The following is a 19,873-nucleotide window of genomic DNA, read 5'->3' as shown; positions in this document are numbered from 1 at the left end:
CCCAATCCAACCAGGAGGAGAAGGAGGACAGAAAACCAACACCAAACAACAGCTCCCCAGTGATACCACACAGTGTTCAGGCATCTTACACGAGAAACACTTGGGAACAGCCTTTGCCTTTGCCATCACACACATGGAAACCTTCTTACAATGACTATGGGTTACTGAGAAACAGAAAGGAGTTGGCATGAGTTTAGTTCAGTTAATAACACTCAACAGCATGGTTTGCAATCATAGGACATACAGGGACTGATCCTGCACTCAGTGGAGTCCCATTTGCAAAGCAGCTGCAGGATCTGGCCCAAACGTTGTAGGAGCAATTCTCAAACTGATACTTCTTCACAACCATTGTCAGGACATTTCACGGCTATTCTCTTCTGAAACCATAAATTAGCACACTGACCACAGGGACTTCGGGCCCAACTGGAATCAAAGCAAGTCAGTGAGGGACATGCCGCTCACTTCCGTAACGATTTCAATATCCAGGCCCTGATTCCGCTATCACGACTTCTGCTCTTTAGTCACTTTTGCCCCCAAATTTAAGTTTTGTAAAATCTTAGATTTTAAACATTTTTAAAAGGCTAATTTTAGAAGAAAATCCACAGATTTTTCTTAAAAACATGAGGTTTTTTTTTGTAGTTTTTGCAACCTGAACACTGCATCTTTGTGCCAGTGCATGGGACGCAGAGCATGAAACTGACTAATGTCCTGATCCTGCAAAACACTTACACTAAGAAGTCCCATTGAACACCACGGATTAACACATAGGGCAAAAAATTAAGCAGAATCAAGGTCTGGAACAGTATATGAAACTAGCATGTCTAACTGCACTAAGTTATCAGTGACATAGGCAAGAAATGGTTTACAATATGAACAAATATGATTCACATACTTGAAGATATGTCTTTGCCGAACATAGCCTCTATATTTTGTGTTTTTTCATTTACTGTTTTAATGTAAAAATGAGGAGTCCTGTGGCACGTGTGTGTGTGTGTGTGTAAAACCCACTTCTTCAGATTACGTCACTCAAAACCATCTCATCTGAGGAAGTAGGTTTTGCCCATGAGAGTTCATGAGCAAAATACAGCCTCTTCCTGACTTACAAACCGGTTACAGACCAAGCAATTGGTCGTAACTCGGTTTGTTCGTAAATCGGACCCCATAGAGATACACGTGACTGCGCTGTTCATAAGCGCAGATCGCGTTCGTAACAGGGATTCCGCCATTTACCACAGCTTCAGTCGTAACTGCAAACGGTCGTAAGTCGACCGTTCGCAACTCAGGGACCGGCTGTATATTTATTAGTCTCTAAGGTGCCACAGGACTACTAGTTTTTAAAGTTACACACTAACACGACTACCACTCTATTTTAATCTTTTCCTGAAAATAAAAGCATAGCTAGTGTTTCAGAATACCGTATAATGGCTGAACAAATCCTTATTTATTTAGCTATGTAAGATGGGCAGATGAAGTATTTTGAATGACTATGACCACTGGTGAAGCAACACTTTAGACACAATTGATGCTTCTCTCACTCCAGATATTCAGTAAAGAATGAGAGTGCAATAAATGCTTGTACACTGTAATATCAATGATCAATACAGTGGGTGCTGTTGCTTCTGCCCTGACATCCCATTTTGATTACCTAACATCTCTAGAGATGGGGGAAAACCCCTGCTGTATTCAGCTGGTTGATAATTAGAGGAGAATGTTTAGAGATCTGCCATGGGGAAAGGTCACCGCATGTATGGAGAGCAGTCCACCTAGCTAAAAGCAGATGTACACCACTTTCAAATTCAGGGGAAGGACCAGAAGTTTGTCTGGTCTCGGTCAAGTCTTTTTGCTGCAGAATGTTTCATGGTGGTTCTGATCCATAAATAACAAAAATAGTCTCAGCAGGGTAGCCGTGCTAGTCTGTAACTTTAAAAACAAGTAGTCTTGGGGCACCTTAGAGACTAACAAAAATGTATATAGTATCATGAGCTTTTGTGGGCAAAACCCCATTTTATCAGATGATGGAAGTCAGCTGAGTCCCCTGCTGACCCTGGGCTCCAGGAAGGCGCTGTGGCTTTGAAATGCACAAGGGCCCCCGCTGGGGACTCTTGTACATTTCAAAGCAGGCATGCCCACATGCAGCCCAGTAAGTGGGACTTCCTGATGGCCCCGGGCTGCACGCAGAGCTGCGCATTCCTCTTTTGAAATGTACAAGGGCCCCAGCAGTGGCTGTTGTACATTTCAAAGGAAGAATGCGGAACTGCCTATCGACTAGACCAGTAGTTGATGGACATTCGGCCTGACAATGAACGTGCCCAAAGGAATTCCAGAAAGTCTTCCTAAAGTTTGCCAATTCCACCTGCACCCACAGGGGGTGATAGATCTTAGCTGGCTTCATAGATAAAAGTATGGGAAGGGGATGGTGGAAATTAGAAAAGAAAATCAGAGCACCAGCTTTGAGGCCTTGCTTTAGCAAAGCAATTGAGCCTGTGCTTAATCACAAATTCAATGGAGCTCAAGAATGGGCTTCAAGGACATCCTGAACGGCATTGCTCAGCTGGGTCCCATGTTGAATGTGCTTTGCTTTTGCTTCCCTACATGTGGAACCAGATCTTTAATAAAAATAGAACACAGTTAAGGAAACGCAATAGCAAAAAAGTGTTATACAGCACCAACAGGCCTGACCCTGTGCAGCCCTGAGCATCTTCAATGTCCCTTCTCAAGAGGGACTCAGCACCTCACAAAATTGGACCCTTACAGGAACTTTTACAGGTTAAACAATTATTCTGAAAAAAACTTCATGACAAGATTATGCATAGTTAGTAACTGGAGATTTGACCATCTTACCCTTGTAGCATTATTCACTGATTCACAGATTTCTTCCAGGCAACAAAATGTAACAAAAATACCAACGTAATTAAAGTCATTCCACTGTAAAAATGGGGAAATCTCTCACCCCGCCCCCAACTTCCATTGGTGTCAGCAAAAGTTGAATCTCATGGACCGCCCGAACACGCTCCGTTTATCAACCTCTAAAATATTAATTTAAAATCTTTTTTTAAATGTACAAGGACTATTGGATGAGGGACCATTTTGTGTGGCTCAATTCCTTTTAAAGGACAAGAGCGGCCACTAAATCTCGAAGTCCTAGATGCCAAGCATTACAGACCAAGGCAGAGAGCTTTTGCTGAATGCAACTCACCCATCCCCTTGGTGTGGTTGAAGTCTCCTTTCACCACTTTACAGGTTTTGCCGTCTCCATTGCAGATTCCGCAGCGGTCCTCTTTGGCGGCTGAGCCAATGATCCCATCGCAGCCGATTTTCTAATGACAACAATCAGAGGCCCCCCGTTATTTCCTCTGCAGGGCTCAAACATCTCTAAACTAGGCTGAGTCCCGGATAAAATGTGATTAAAAACTGAACAGGAAAAGAAACGCTGAGTCAGGGCAGCGTTCCGTCACTACGGTTAGTCAGCAAAACACTCTTGTTCCATAGCAAAATGCACGTCATTGTTGTAAACAGCATCATAAAAACCCAGCTCTCCAAAGCACATTGGAGTATTTGCATTAGCATGTTTACATATTACCGATGTATTTTACAGCACTTTCCATTTGAGGATCTCAAATGCCTTGACAAATATTAATTCTTAGGACCCTTGTGAAACAAGTATACACCATGAGTCCCGTTTTGGAAATGGGAAAAGAAAGGGGCTGAGAGGTTCACTGATTTTCCCAGCTTTTTAAGGCAGAGCTAGGAACAGAATCCAGGCGTCCCGAGTTCTACTTTTATATCTTAACCACCTGTTCCTCCAAGATTATGCTTTGGGTCCTGTTTTACTGCTCATTGAAGCCAATGGGCATTGGACCAGGACCTCCCTGAGGACACGAACATTCAGCAATGAAAACACAGCCTCTATTACGACTTCACTATTTGAACTGAACGGCTCAGGATGCTAACATTCAGGTCCACGTTGTCAGCGGACATTCACTGAACCCCAGAAACCCATATTTACACGTTGTGAGGAATTTAGGTTCACAGGTACTAGCCGCTAGTCACTATATACATGCACAGATGTGACATGTTGCTCATGCTACTACTGTATTCCGTTTTGACATTTTGGAGCCTCAATGACCCTACAGATATTAAAGTATTTAATCTAATGCTTCCATTGAAAAGGCATTTGGATTGTAGCGATAGTCATGATTTCACATACGTGCCTAAAGCAGTTGCCACTAAAAATCTTTACCATTTCACTCCGTAACCAAATATTGCTATCACTGTATGCACTGCATTTTTGTCATAGCACTTCGGAATGCCATGCAACTGATATTCTCCAAGATGGGTGGTCCCCATCTGTACCCCACTGTGGATACCCATTTACTATGGCTGCATCTACACTGCACCGTAACTCGAAATAAGATATGCAATTTGAGTTACGCAAATTGTGTATCTTATTTCAAAGCTAGTTTGAAATAGCGTATTTAGTCATTTAGCGCTGTCTATACAGCACCAAATTTTGAAATAGAGTGCTATTCTGAAACGGCCTTTATTCCTCGTAGAATGAGGTTTACAGGGATGTTGGAATAGCGAGCCCAAAATAACAGGCTTGCTGTGAAGACACAGTATAGCTATTTCAGGATACTCCGGTATCCCGAGATAGCATTGCAGTGTAGATGCACCCTATGTGTGCCAGAGACTGCAAAACTTTTGCAAGTAGTGTCTGCTCTAGGGATGTTAACTATCGGTTAATTGAATAGTCAAGTAACTTCACAAATTATCGGTTAGTCAACTGTTCTATAGTCCGTGGGGGAGGGACTGGCAGCAGTGCGGGGTGCCAGGCAGGGGAGCTAGTCCACAAGGGGAGCCAGTTTAAAAACCAGCTCCTCTTGTGGACTGCCTGCTTGTCACTCTGTGCTGCTGCCTCTGATAAAGAGGCAGCAGCATGGGGTGGCAGCAGCCCCTGTCTGGAGGTGGGGTGGGGGAGTCTGAGCTCCCGGACCTGGCGCAAACCGGAACTGAGCTGGGCTCCCTGCCCACCTGGCTCCTAATACACTTTAAATATAGAGCCACAGCAGGGGTAGGTCCCGGACCTGGCATGAGCCAGAACTGAACCCGGCTGCTGGCCAGCCTGCTAAAAAATGTACCGGGTGGGGGGGAGAGATGCGTGTAGTCTATAGCATTAACCTATACACTTTTGCTTGTCTGTTAATTGGCTACACTATTACATCCCTAGTCTGCTCCATGCCCAAATGCCTGTTCTCCTCGTGCTTAGTGCCAAAGGTATCAAGGGCAAGGTAGACTGATGTCCCTCTCTTATTGCTAAACAGCCTTGCTCCAAAACAGAAGGGAGGAAGGGCAGGTAGTAGAATACAGACAAGGACTGCGCATCTCTTCAAGTCCCAGCCCCTATGGGTATTTCACTGTGGGGGACTACAGAGAGGTACCCAGAGAGGAGCAGAGTGTAAGTGGTGTGACCGCTTGCAGAACCACCGTCCCAAAGTAAGTGTCAGCAGAGGAGGCTTGGACCACTCAGAGTTCCACGAATTGTGTGTACGTGCTGGTATCCTACGGTATCCTTGTGAGCCCCCTTCCCTGAAGCCCAGCGAGGAGGCATCTGCAATTATTGTTTTCTCAGGCACGGGGAGGGGGGCAGAAAAAAAAACGCCCACACACGCTGGTGCAGGATCTTTCCAAGTCAATGAGGCTCTCACCTCGATGCGAACAGTCACCATGGCGCGCGCTCTGTTTGCTTGCTGTATACAGTGTTCCAAGCCAAGCCTGGAGGCAATGGAAGTGGAGTCTGGCAAGCAGTGTTATGCAAATACATGACACCGTGTGCCCCAGGAGAGTTATCTGTCTAAGGGAAGATTTGCCCTGGCTCTTAACAAGTCTGAAGTTGCTCCTATAAATGCTATAATCCACAACAGGGATGTTAAATATCCGTTAATTGAATAGTTAAGTAACTTCATGAATTCTTATCAGTTATGGTTACACAACTCTTCTATAGTCTCCAGGGGCCGGGCCAGCAGCCAGTGAAATGCAGCCCCACTTCTGAGGAGCCCCCTGCCATGCTGCGCTGCTGCTTCTGTATCAGAGGCAGCAGCGCAGGGTGCCAGGTGGGAGCTGGTCTACGAGGGGAGCCAGTTTAAAAACCAGTTCCCTCACAGAGAGGCTGCCTGTTGTCCCATGCTGCCTCTGATACAGAAGTGGCAGTAGCCCCTGTCCGGGTTGGAGGCTGTCTGATCTCCTGGACTCAGGTGTAAGCCGGGATGCTTGCCCACCTACCTCCTAATACACTTTAAATGCAGAGCTGCAGCAAGGGTAGGTCCTGGACCTGTCACAAGACAGTACTGAGACAGGCTGCTAGCCAGCCTGCTAAAAAATTTACTGGCGGGTATAGGCGTGCGCAGCACATTTCATTAGGGTGTACACCCATGGAATTGTATTTTTTTTTAAAGGCGAACATTTATTGAATACTCAATCATAAAGGACGTTATTTTTATTCATCAACCAAACTATAGAAACTAAAACTTAACTAAACTTATTTTTTTTTAAATTAACAACTAAACTTTACTTAAAAGAGCGTATCATGAGATTAAATTAAAATGAAAAGCCACTTTTTTTGAGACGTTAGGGTGTGCCTAGGCACATCTGGCACACCCCCTGCGCACGCCTATGCTGGCTGGAGGCAGTGCATGTAGTCTATAGCATTAAACAATAAGCTTTTGCTTATCAGTTAATCGACTACTCTATTATATCCCTAATTCACAACGGAGTCAGGATAGATTTTTTCCATGTTCACACAGATTTCCTGGGATGTCAGGAGTTGGAGCAGGGAGGAGGCTGATGTCAGGACTCTCAAGCATGTCCTGACCATGGGGAAACCAGTCACCTAGATACAGGAAGATGATGGAGCTGCTCCATTTGAGCTGCGCTGCCACTGCCAGAAACAGTTTCGCGAGACTACTGACCCAGAAGAACCCTGCCCTGATAGTGGTTGGGAACCATCACAGATCTGAGGAGTCTTTTGTAGGAAGGGCGAATGGCCACAGGAAAGTACACATCTTTCATAGCAAGAGCTGTGAACCATGGGGCCCTTTTCCTGAGATTGTAATACCCGGGCCAGTGGAACCAGGCAGAATCATAGTTTGCAAATAAAAGCGCAGGCTGTCATGTTGAGGAGTCTCCGACCCTCCCATCTTTTTGGGAACTAGAAAATATTTTGAATAGAATCCTGCTCCCTGATGCTGAAGACGCACCACCTCTTTTGCTCTTTAATGGCGGAAATTCTACCTCCCAGAAGAGGATCTCCTTGCGAGAATGGTTCCTGAAGGAGGTTGGGGAAGGAGGCTTTGGACAGGGTGGGTGGGAGAAATTCAATGGAACAGCTAGAATAGATGACAACCGAAACCCACTTGTCTTTAGTCACCACCATCCAGATGTGAGAAAAAAGTAGTCAAGAAAGATCATCTGGGGGTCAGGTAAGGATGACATCAAGAATAGTTCTCAACTCTAGAGCATCTTATCAAAAATATCTTTTGTCCATATGGTTGAAGTGCGAGTATGGGGAGTTTTGTCAGAGTGCTGATATAAGCATGGTCATGGTGCATGATTTGGTTTGTATGGTTGAATATGGGTATTTCCTCTCTGGGGCTGGTGTTTATATACCCAGGGAGAAGAGGGTTGGCCTAGAGTCTGTGTGTGCAAAAATGCATCCATTCTTTTGTTACAAAGATTGGTTTCTAAAAATAATGCATTAGGTACACAAGCATTTGATAAAGATGATGATGATGATGATGATCAGTGTATTTCTGGAGATCGCTAGACATACTATCTATTTTAAAGTCAGGTCATATAAAATACTTTATAGAATATAAAATATTCCTTTATAGAATATATTCAACTTCTACAATCTAAAATTAAATTCTCGGAAAACTATTAGCCTGATGTTTTTCTGTGTACACCAACGTATTGAAGGAATAATTCCACCAAAACTAAGTGCTGCAACGTTGAGAAAGGATCAGGCCATATCATGGTGGTGTAGTTTTGGTTCGTATACATTTTTGTAAAAGAAAAAAACATCACAAACAACAAACCATTCTTAAAGGAAGCATAAACTTCCACAGATACAAGAGTTCTCATTTAATAACTTACTAGCTGAGATTTTACCACTGAAAAATAAACTGTAGGATTTCTGTTTCTGCAGGAAAACACTGTCTAGCCTTGTCTTTGGCAAATGAATTTACACACTGTTTACTGACAATAATGTACTTGAACAGGGCTTGTGGGCACCACATTAAAATAAAGACAGAAGACCTGGACAGAGTTCAGGGAAAGCAACTAAAATAATAAATACAGGTTTTGAAAAATAACATCTACGGGAAAGGTTAAAAGAACTTGGCATGTTCATTTGTGATTGAAAAGGGTCTAAGGAATACATCTGGATCTGGACCCAAACTTTTTCTGTTTCAAAGATATTGGCCAGCCCTGAAGTTCAAACGCGTCACACAAACTCTGCCAGCATTCAGGTGAGTTATGACCTATTGTTTGTCACTGGTCCATCTCTATGGAAAGATGAAGTAAGGAGAAAGGGCAACAACTCCTCAAATATTTAAGAAAATGTGAGCGAAAACAAGCAATCCATTTATTTGTGTTCGTCTATAAACAGAACAAAAAGCAATGGGCCAAAAAGACATGCAGAGAGGAGCTAGCGAATGTGAAGAAAGACCACACAGCAGTGATGGGCAACCTAGGCTAGTGAAAGAGCTGCATGAGTGGCCCTCCCTCATCTCAGTGGGCTGCAAGATTGTCACAACCAAGGCTACCTCCTGAGATGGAGCAGTTTTGCTAAATGCGCTTGTGTGGCTAGAATTTGTGGGAGGTGCCGACTGAACTCTAGCAGCGCTTTGATTGGATGCAGAGGGAGCGCACGGTGTTCACGGTTAGTGTCCAATCAGCACGCACCTCACTGCACATGCCCTCGCTTTATGTGCGTGTCACGTTAGTAATACCGGCAAGAAAGAAACTACACAGACAAAAGCTAGTAAAATCTGGAAACCCTGCATGTGAGCAACAGTAAATAAAACGTGCAGCCAACCTTTATAATAGTGCCTCCAGCACCGGAGACATGCAAGGCTAATCGTCCCCACAAGGGACGATTTAGGGATACTGAATTTGATTCTGCATAAAGTGGGAAGATGTCTTAGCCGAGACCCTTTCTATCAAATAACTCTATGACTGATGAGATGAGTTGTTCAAACACAGCTGGAAATACATGCCTGCCTACCACCCTGTCAAGTTACAAGGAAAGCTGTGCATCAAGGCTGTTGTGCTATCATCAGTAGGTCCAACTTCATTGCGTGTTATGAAACCAGTCCACAGGAACATAGAGAAGACAAGTAGAGAGAAGAGGATCAAAAATACAGGAATGTAAAGGACCAGATCTCTATATCTACCCCATGGTCCTTCATACAGCTTAAACCATAAGGGTAATGTGTGATGGCCAAGTAAAGATAAAGAATAGATGGCTATGTCCTCCTCATATTTTTAAGGCAAATTTTCACAAAGGGATGCTACCTAATTAACGGCCCATGAGTCAGGCCATGCAGGATGGTCCCGCAAGTCACAGTGCATGGAGGGTGGGAAAGGGCACATCCAACAAGTCATAAGGTGCAAAGCTGATGGAGTAAGTCACTTTCTGGGTTTCTGTCTCTCCCTTACACAGAAAAGAGGAATGTGCAAACAGCGTTGCTCCCCACCATGCCACCCCGGCTCCTGCTGGAGGATTTAGCAAATGGATCCTCCTGGAACTTGTACTGTGCTCCTTCATCAGAGCAACATAGAAAGCATTGTGGTGTAGCAAGTGGTGACTACCCTTGGGCAATGTAGTCTCCAGAGGCCTTGAAAAGTGCCTCTCATCTCAGTGGCAGGAACATTCTGGGAATCACAAACCACTTGGGATTGGGGCTTGTAAACAGTTTCTTAAAAAGCAGAATTTTTAAAAAGGATAAAACAGGTTCCCTGCCCTCGGAATGAAAACTGGCACATTCTTATTATAAGAGGGAAAAAATGTAGAAGTGGCTATATTGAAAGGCCCCTTAATAGGGCTCATCCGGGTGGGTCTTGTGCTCTGATGTAACCCACTATCAGGAGTAATTAATTACCACTTATGCTGGCAAGTGATTGTGTCCAGTGCTAAGTGAGCCATAAGACATGGAACTCATGCTTTTTTAACAGTCACTTCAGACCGCTCCTCTCTTCCCTTTTTGAATGTCTGAAAACATACTTCATGGGGGACATTTTCCATTTCAATCATTTTTGGCCCCCCGGTTGTAACCCTCCTCTCTCCTTTTTAATGAGACCATGTTATTTGGATTCCTAAGCATGTGGGCTGGCTTTTATATTATTTGGGCATTGTTTTAACAATATTTTTGTTTGTATTTTGAAGGGTTATAGAAGACCCTCTGGGTGTTTGGGTGGATATACATAAGAATAATAATTGTATTTATATAGCAAGACAGAGTGTCAGACTTGATATTACATGTTCACAGAATTGCAATGCTTCCCAGATGTTAAACCAAATGAGCGTTCTCAATGGATCAACTATAAATATTGACGCAACGTGTGCCAGTCTGCAAATTAATCATGTGCAGAACATGCTGGCTATGCCAGACTCATCAGCACTGCCAACTTTTCTACGTAATATCCAATGTCCATTTATAGTTCAAGAGATTGAGCAGCATTTTCTGGACCTTCAAAAAGCTGGGGGTGCCCTAGGGGTAGGCAAGTTGGCAATACCCTGGTTTGAAGGAGACCCACTGATCTTTACCCACTGAATGTATCTTTGTGCATTAATATTGCCTACCTGCTTAGCAGTCTCCCAAGCCTATCCTTATTCAACCACCAGTTTTTCTCCAGAAAGTAATTCAACATGATCCTCTCTTCTGAAGTGCAGCTGAATGCGAGATGGCTGCTTTGCAGGATTAGCCTAGCTCCAGAGATCATAAAAGCAAAGGAGAAAGCATCCAAGTATCACAATAAAATGATTATCACTCACTTGCCCCACATTCTCTGAGTTAACCTGAGTCACCTACTTCCCAAATCAGGGAGTGGCAGCTGGACTGATGGAAAAATAGTCTGGTTTAGATTTGCTGTGCTCCACTGTAGACTAAAAAGTGGCAGGTCTTAGAAAGCACAGATTCTGTTTTTTGGGTATGTCTACACTGCATTCCTCTTTTGAGAGAGGAATGCAAATGCAGCCCAGCAAAATTGCAAATGAAGCGCGGATTTGAATTTCCCACGCTTCGTTTGCATAATCGCATCCGGTTGCTATTTTGAAATACTCTATTTCGAAAAAAGAAACGCAGTCTAGACACGGTTATTTTGAAAGAAAACCCTTCTTTTAAAATTACCCTTAAACCTCATTTTGTAAGGAGTAAGGGTAATTTCGAAAGAAGAGTTTTCTTTCGAAATAACCGTGTCTAGACTGCATTTCTTTTTTCAAAATATGGTATTTCGAAATAACATCCGGACGCGATTATGTAACTGAAGTGCGGGAAATTCAAATCCGCGCTTCATTTGCAATTTTGCTGGGCTGCATTTGCATTCCTCTCTCAAAAGAGGAATGCAGTGTAGACATACCCTTTGTCACTGTTCTGTTTTCACCACTAGGTTTGTTTCCTAGTCTTCAGGTTACATTATCACAGACCAAAGCCCAACTGAGGAAAGTCACAGAACAGTATGGTGCGAAGGGCATTAGGAGCCAAAGTTTGAAATGCAGGAACATGCGTACTGCATGGAAAATAAGCGTAAGGATGCACACGGATAATTGTGTGCGCAAAAATATGCAGATGAATGCAAACAAGAGGTACTGATGTACACAGAGTGTTTCCTATCACCAGGTGGTGCAGGCAATGAGCTATTTTGCATGCGCCCTTTGTGCCTGCCTGAATGTGTTTTGCATGTACAATTTAAGAACCCTAATTTTGAAAATTTGCCCATTTATGCAAAACTAGCTTTTTTTGCCCTTAACACATTAGGACAACAATCATTATAATGAAGTCCTGTAATGATGGATTTGCTGCCCCCTAGACAGCAATGCCTTATCAGTGAGTATACCTTAGATCATATTTTCTTCCACAACTTGATCTGAGGAAGTGGGTCTGGCCCACGAAAGCTCATCACCTAATAAACTATCTTGTTAGTCTTTAAAGTGCTGCATAGTCCTGTCTTTTGTTTCACCTAGACCAGACTAACACGGCTGCATCTCTATGGCTTTGCCTACATTAGCAAGATTTTGCGCAAAAGCGGCCGCCTGTCTACACTGGCAGGGAGTTCTTGCGCAAGAACACTGATGTTCTAATATAAGAAATCAGTGCTTCTTGCGCAAGAACTATGATGCTCCCACTCAGGAAAAAGCCCTCTTGCACAACTATTCTTGCGCAAGAGGCTAGTGTAGACAGGCAACATGAATTTCTTGCGCAAGGAAGCCCAATGGCTAAAATGGCCATTGGAGCTTTCTTGCGCAAGAGAGCGTCTACACTGGCACGGATGCTTTTGTGCAAAAGCACATCTCTTGCACAAAGGCATATGCCAATGTAGACGCTCTCTTGCGCAAATACTTTTAACGCAAAAACTTTTGCGTTAAAAGTATTTGCGCAAAAGCATGCCAGTGTAGACGTAGCCTATTACTTTAGATCAGTGTTTCTTAAATTTTTTGAGACCACGGAACACCAAACAATAATTTTTTTTATGCTGAACATCTATGAAAATTTTCTTTAAAAAAAAAAAAAAACATTGTTACGCAAAAAAAAGACAAAAACAAAGAAGTAACAATAACAAAGAAGAGGTCGCGGCACACCTGCGAGTTGTTCACGGAACACTAGTGTTCCGCAGAACATAGTTTAAGAAACACGCTTTAGATTTGCTAGCAAGTAAGGGCACATCTACACTGCAGGGCTAACGTCGAAATAAGCTATGCAACTTGAGCTAGGTCAATTGTGTAGCTTAAGTCGAAATAGCTTATTTCGACTTTTGGGACTGTCTACACAGCAGGGAGACCGAGAAAGAGCACTCTTCCTCCAACTTCTCTTAATCCTTGTAAATGTGGGTTACAAAAGTCGGAATAAGAAGTCCTCCAGTTGAACGTTATTTTGACATTATGTTGAAATAAAGGCTGTAGTGTAGATGCGGACTATGTTATTTCGGAATAACGCCAGTTATTCCGAAATAACATTGCTGTGTGGACGTACACTAAGAGAATGCACAATATGGCAAGAACTTTATAAGAAGGTCACGGAAAAGCCCAAACAGTCTCACGTCATAAATTGTTAAATCGCAGAAAAGACTGCTCTTGATCTGTAGCCATATCCCACTCTTATAAAGGATTTGGTTTTCAAAGGGGTCTTATAAAACATCTTGAAGTACAATATACAGACCCCATGAGACAGGTTTTCTTCCTTATTGTGTTTGAGGCTTGTGACAGCTTGCTGATCATGGAGGACATGCTTGAGAGAGGCCAAAGATAAAGTCATACCATACGCTCCCCAACATGTGGGTGACTGAGCTGCTAGATTATTTCTCATCTTTTCTCTCTGGCACACTTGTGTCACAACACAAGGTTTTCCCACTATTGCTCCTGCCATCAGTACTATGCTAACTAGGGATGTGAGAGAGCAGACGGATAACCGTTTGACCAATGAGCTGATGCATCTCGGTTAACTGAATTGGTGACACTCAGCTGTCTCCTGGGGAGGTGGCTTCACAGAGGCAGGGCAATGAACCCTCCTCCCCAGGAGCCAGGCCAGCAGGGGTTAAGCTAAGCTTTACACTGCAGGACCCGCAAGGCATGTAACCATGTAACAGCTAAGATTTTTAGCGGCTACGTGGTTACCATATTAAACACTTTTTAACTTTCTTAATGCAAACACCAGCAGCATCAATGTAGCAAGCAACTGAAATGCCTCAGAAATCGCAGAGCCCCCATAGATAGAGCCAAAATCTTATGCATTCTCCAGTTCATGGAGTTTTCAGGATAGGTTTGCTGTTGCTTTAAAAAAAAATGTAATGGACATGAAAACAATCTGAGATTCAGGTTACACTCTCCTGTACCTGTACAATTTCCAGGCTGTTTCCAGTATAGCCTGAAGACCGACAGTGAAAGCCAGCTAATTAGAGCACTAGGAATCATGTGCAAGGTTTGCAGTTTTACACAGATGTTGTTCACTATCACGTGCACCTGAGACTCTTGCAGATATCCAGATTTCCAGCAGCCAAGAACTCAACGGCAAGAAGGAACTCCATTTAATAGCAGACTAAATGCATTTTCCAGCAGAAAATGGCAATTCCCTGCACACACACACTGAACAATGTCTCTAATCTGCTCAAGAAACATTGCTAGCAAATGCATTTATCACTGCTATAAAATATATCTGGATGGTAATGGTTTTATACTGCTCTCTTCAGTTTTAAGACCAACTCCTGAGGCCACTTTTATGTTTTTACTTAGCCTGAAACCAGGCAAAGTCACAAAGAGATTTTCTAAGTAAGAAAATAAAACTGGGCTGTAGCATTTTGCTACGATAAGTACAATTTTGTTTAAGTCTAGGTGATTTAGGAACCCAAGTGTTAGTATCAAAGGTGCCTTGGTATCCTACTTACAATGAGGCTTAAGCTCTTAAGTGCCCAACAGCCAGATTTTTAGCGATATTTCAGCTAACTCTCACTGAAGACACTTCTGAAAAGGAGACGCAAGGTTTTTGTGATAACTGTGATGTTTTTGTGATGACAGCTGAGAGCAGTTTAGGAAAGGCCGGGAGTCACAGCAGTTGCGAGAAAGAAGGGGTTTGCTTGAGAAGGGGAGTTTTAGAGAGAGCAATTTAAGGATAAGCAAAATCCTGATTCTGTAGCCTACGGGTACAAGTATTTGCTAACTACAGCACAGGCATATGTTAAAGTGGTAATGAAATGAGCCTGCAGGTCTCAAGGCATATAAGACAATAGCTTAGCTAAGCTAATCAAGGTATCAGACCCAAAGAACCTTAGCATAAGTAGTTAAGAAGGAGTAGCCCTAAATCATAAGCTGTCACAAGACAAAATGCTGCAATGACTGCTGCCAACAGGCCACGACATGGTGCTAGATTATAACACCTTGGGATATTTTAAGGTGAGGAACATCAGCATATGCCTGACCATCAGAACACCATGGTAACTGATCGACATATATGCTAATAGATTTGAAGTAAATGGACTAGTAAGCTGTGAGAAAAGGGCACCCCCAGTATTAATATGGTGAGGAAATGCAAATAAAGAAAAGGAGTTGAAATCCCTCTGGAATATAAAATAGTATTACTGGTGTAATGCCTCAGAAAAGCTGTATCCCAGCCTGCATGTTTTGGGAGAGGTAGCTCTTAGGAGATGTGAAGATGACGACCATCGGCGATAGTGACCAAGAAGACAACAAAGAAGATACTGATGATACGTGTGTATGGAAACTTAGATGCACGTTCTTTATTCTATCTATCTTGGTGAGCCACAGTGTTTGTAACCTTACCAACTGTATTAATAAAACCATTACAAATTTAGACGGCTTTTCCTAAGCGTGTGTGTTGCAACTGCACATGTGGAGGTTCCCAAGTGAATAATAACTCCGTGGGCCTGATCTTGCAACAAGAACTTATCAGACCCCAGAGCATTACATGGGAATTGTATATCCAATCAATATAACTAACCCACAACCCATACAGCAAGCAACAATTTGGAGAAAAGGAGTAGGAAAGTTTCTTTCCAGATGCTCTCTGCACAAAGGTGAGAGTGGGAAAGGAAGATACTGGGGTAGCAAGATGAAAGGCCTGGGAAGAGCAGAAAAAGCAAGTAGCAGGAGAAAATGGGAACAGAGACAAAGGGCACAGAGAAATCGCCCATGTCTATGTCTTTAGTTTACCACCAAATAAGCTGATGCTGAAATTGTGGCTAAAACCAAGTTTGCTGGCTCACAGGCCTGCTGAGGAAAACCTGAGAAAGGATGAAGGCAAACATAGATCTTGGAACTGGGAAAGCCACTACAGCAGCTATATGTCTGGTATCAGGCTGATAAACCATGGCCCCTTTGTTCTAAAGTGCTTCTTTTTTACTGCTGGCTCCAGCAGCTGGTACATACTGTGTATACTAGGGATTCTCAACCAGCAGCCCAATCAGCACACAGCTGAGGCCCATGTGACAGCCTCAAGGCCATACAGATAGTATATAGATAGAGAGCTTGGCTATGGACCACATAACACTTGGGGTGTGTCTAGACTACATGGCTCCATTGACGGAGCCATGTAGATTAGGCAGGACGGCAAAGGGAAATGAAGGTGCGATTTAAGTAATCGCAGCTTCATTTCCCTTTTTCAAGTAAACAAATCTACATGGCTCCGTCGACGGAGCCATGTAGTTTAGACGCACCCTTGGAGATCAGCATATGCAGCCCATAGGGCAAACGGGTGGAAAACCACTGGTGTATACCATGGTGATCACACACTATCTGTGTGACTATGACTCCTGATTTTTCTGCTGTATTACCATGGTGTTTATTCACTAATGTCACTACAGTCAGAAGATACTGGCAGGACATTACATGGCACTGCTGGTAGTGGGAGGTACGTCCACACTGGGATTAAAACTCATGGCTGACCTGTGCCAGCAGACTCAGGCTCATAAGGTTCAGGCCGCTGGGCCATATGACTGCAGAGTAGAAGTCTGGGCTTGGGCTGGACCCAGGATCTAGAATCCTGTAAGCTGGGAGGCCCCAGAATTCAGGCTGCAGCCAAAGCTGGAATTTCCATTCTGCAATTAAACCTCACAGCCCTCCAGGCCTGAGTCAGCTGCAGGGGTCTAATTGCAGTGTAGACAGAGGCCTACTCTGGATGGCTTTGCTTTGATGTTGATGAAACTGGCCAAGAAAAATGCTCCTTTGCTATTATGCAGATTTGACTCCAATTAACTTACATCTATCAAAGGAAGCTGGAAGCCAACTGCATTTGTAGCCCACACACCTAAGCTATGTCTACACAGCTTCCCTCTTCAGCAAAAGCCTATGCAAATGAAGTGTGGATTTAGCATATTGCTGTGTTTCATTTACATAATTAATTAGGAGCTGTTTTTGCGCAAGAGGTTTTTGCGCAAAAAGGCGCCGTCTATATAGCGCCTTTTTGAGCAAAAACCCCCTTTTGCATAAGAGCCGGACTTCCTGAAAAAATGAGGAAGAACGGCTCTTGTGCAAAAACGGCTCCTAATTATGCAAATGAAGCATGACAATATGCTAATCCATGCTTCATTTGCATAGGCTTTTGCCGAAGAGGGAAGCTGTGTAGATGTAGCACAAGTATGGTTCACTGTTTCATATGGTGGCACTTAGACCACTTTCAGCCAGAGATAAAAACAAGGGCGTTCTACAGACTAAGCTGCACGCCAGCTGGCTTTATAGCTCAAGCTGTAGCAGCTCCAACAATAAGCTCCAGAGGTCCCAGGTTCAGATCCCCTCCGTACAGTGACAGTTACATGTTCATAAAATGAAAACAGAATTTTCACTTTGACTCCTAACAGGTGCAGGGATATTTTAATACTTATTAGCTGTGATGAGGTTTTCTGCCCCAAAAACTCCTCCAACGCGAGTGACTCTGCTGATGCAATCTGAATTCATTTTGCAGCCAGAAAAGATGAGAGTTGGTTAGGAGAGTTTACTGTTGAAGGAAACAGGGAAGGGGCTGTTTGTTGGAATTCCTGTTCTCGTGGGCAGTGGTTGCTGAAAATGGGCACATTACATAGGCAATGTGTCATCTCTGCCATCTATAGCCTCTGATGAAAGAGGCATTACACAGCATGAAAACTACATCTCCGCAGCACCTGCCTTTCATTTCATCACAGCTTCAAGCCTTCGTTTGCCCCGTCTGTGACCAGCATTTAATACAAACACTGAACTGTTCTGTCTGACAGCTAGTTAGCAGAGGACCTAACAGGGATGCGCTGTCATGTTCAGCAATCCATTACACTAAGCTACTCACACAGACGACCAGCATAAAGGCATTCATGAGTCTTTAAAGTCTTCCCGGGTTGCATCGATCATTAGGCATTTTCTCGGAGCCAGATGCAAACCGCCTCCATGTTCTGCAGCTGTCATCACCGCTCCGCACAGTTGAAAGCAGCTGCCCCCGAGCTGACGTGTAATTCATTTTTCATGGTGTATCTCCAAAAGACTAAAGATTTTCATTGGGAGGAGGAGGGGGAGCAGGCTTCTACTCCCAGAAAGAAGGAAACGGGCTTTGCCGTAACACTTGACTGAGCATTCCCTGCTGATTTTGAACAGCCTTAGGTATACACTGGCTAGGCCAGTGTGAAGCTCACTGGCAGGCATCTGGGAGGTGCACAGCTGGCCGTACTATAAAAGGGTTAGTAATAGCATTTCTTTGGAAGTGGTTGAAAAGGAAAGAAAATGCGTAATGGGGATGTACCATGAACCTGCCTGTGGCCAGGGTACCCCATGGTACCTAATTTACAAAGAAAATAAAACTGCCTGTTCTCGAGCAACGGTCTGTTACTGATTCTTCTGCCGAGTAAAAGAGAAGGGCTGCATTCAACATGCCCTTCTCCCGGCCATTTGGCAGAGAGAGGCAGGAAGCGGCCCTGCATGTGCTCCCCACACGGCAAGGTCAAAACGTGGCAGTGAGAGCAAACCCTGCCAGGTCGTCCTCCTGCTTCTGCACAGGGAGCAGAGAGCTGTTGCAAAAGGGAGTGCGGTCAGTGGAGCCGCCCCGCTATGAACAACCTGTGCCGTGCCCCTTCACCACCACGACGTAGGATACACACAACAGGGCTTAGAATGGGGCTGACTTTACCGGGGCAGATTGCCAGCTGGCATCCATCAGCTTAGCTCCAGGGAAGACAATGCAGATGCAGGCTAAACGTGAGGAAAGATGTCCCCGCAGGTGTGCCAGACGGAGGAACAGTCTCCCAAGGAAAAGGTGCAAGCCCCATCACTTGGCCTGTGTAAAACTAGACCAGATAACCTGGCAGATGATGTGAAGGGAACAATCCAGCACTGGCTGGGGATGGAACGTCTGACTCACCAGGTCTTGTGCCAATCTAATTTCTGGGGAAATGCCAGGAATCAGGGCCTACAGCAGAGCTAGTTCCCAGCCAGGCTCATCCGTACAGCTGGCCGGCAGCAGCTGCCTGACTAGCCACGCAACCTGACTGGCTGCGGAGGACAACAGAGCAGCTTTTCAGCCAGCAGCTTGCTGGCTACTCAATACTCATGCCCATTACGGTATCTGCAGTACCTTGTTCTTGCTGCTGCCTTGTACCCAACCCAGGACACTTTCCTGTCCCAGGCTAGAGCCCTGCTCAAGTTCTTGGCCTCCAGTTTTGGCCCCTCGCTGTGGCTCCTGACTATAGACTCCAGCTTGATGATGACGCCCCCTCTCCCTCCTCCCATTCTGATATCCAGTCCCCATCCTCTAGTTTTGAACCCTGGCTCTGGTGTCTGACTCTGGCCGCGATGCTAGATCCCGCATATCTTGACAGGCAGACTCCTCAATGAACTTTCAAGCTCACATATGGACCTAACAGAGAAGAAACACTGAGTTTCTACCATGACGCAGGAACCACGCAGAAGGACTCAAAGACCCACATACACTGCAAAGGAGACCACCGGGATGAGTCTCTAAATTACAGCTAGACTCTGGCCGGGATGCAGTAGTACATGATATTTGCAATGCTCCCGGCTGAGTCCCTGTTCTTCAGCATATCAGTTTCATATAAAAAAAACCAACCTTACTCTAAACGCCTAGCTGTTGTGTCTGTTCCCTGTAAGCTGGGCGCTTGTGCAGCCACTCAGGAGAAA

At 44.3% G+C, this 19,873-nt stretch overlaps 1 protein-coding gene across 3 annotated transcripts in view; it reads right to left on the bottom strand.

The window, feature by feature from the left end:
• Window positions 1-19,873, bottom strand: part of ADAMTS17 (ADAM metallopeptidase with thrombospondin type 1 motif 17) — a 317,509-nt gene that overhangs the window by 100,705 nt on the left and 196,931 nt on the right. For 2 of the 3 annotated variants that reach the window (XM_075896951.1, XM_075896953.1), the window contains exons 15-16: window positions 3,197-3,317; window positions 90-164 (exon numbers count right to left, since the gene is read on the bottom strand). In XM_075896951.1, coding sequence (XP_075753066.1) covers window positions 90-164; window positions 3,197-3,317 — 196 coding nt within the window. The remainder of the gene's footprint in view (window positions 1-89; window positions 165-3,196; window positions 3,318-19,873) is intronic. The other variant, XM_075896952.1, reaches the window with a different exon arrangement.

Source organism: Pelodiscus sinensis, chromosome 14 (assembly GCF_049634645.1).
Source record: "Pelodiscus sinensis isolate JC-2024 chromosome 14, ASM4963464v1, whole genome shotgun sequence".
Taxonomy (NCBI): domain Eukaryota; kingdom Metazoa; phylum Chordata; order Testudines; family Trionychidae; genus Pelodiscus; species Pelodiscus sinensis.
The sequence above is the reverse complement of the archived record's forward strand: the minus strand, read 5'-3'. Positions and strand labels throughout refer to the sequence as shown.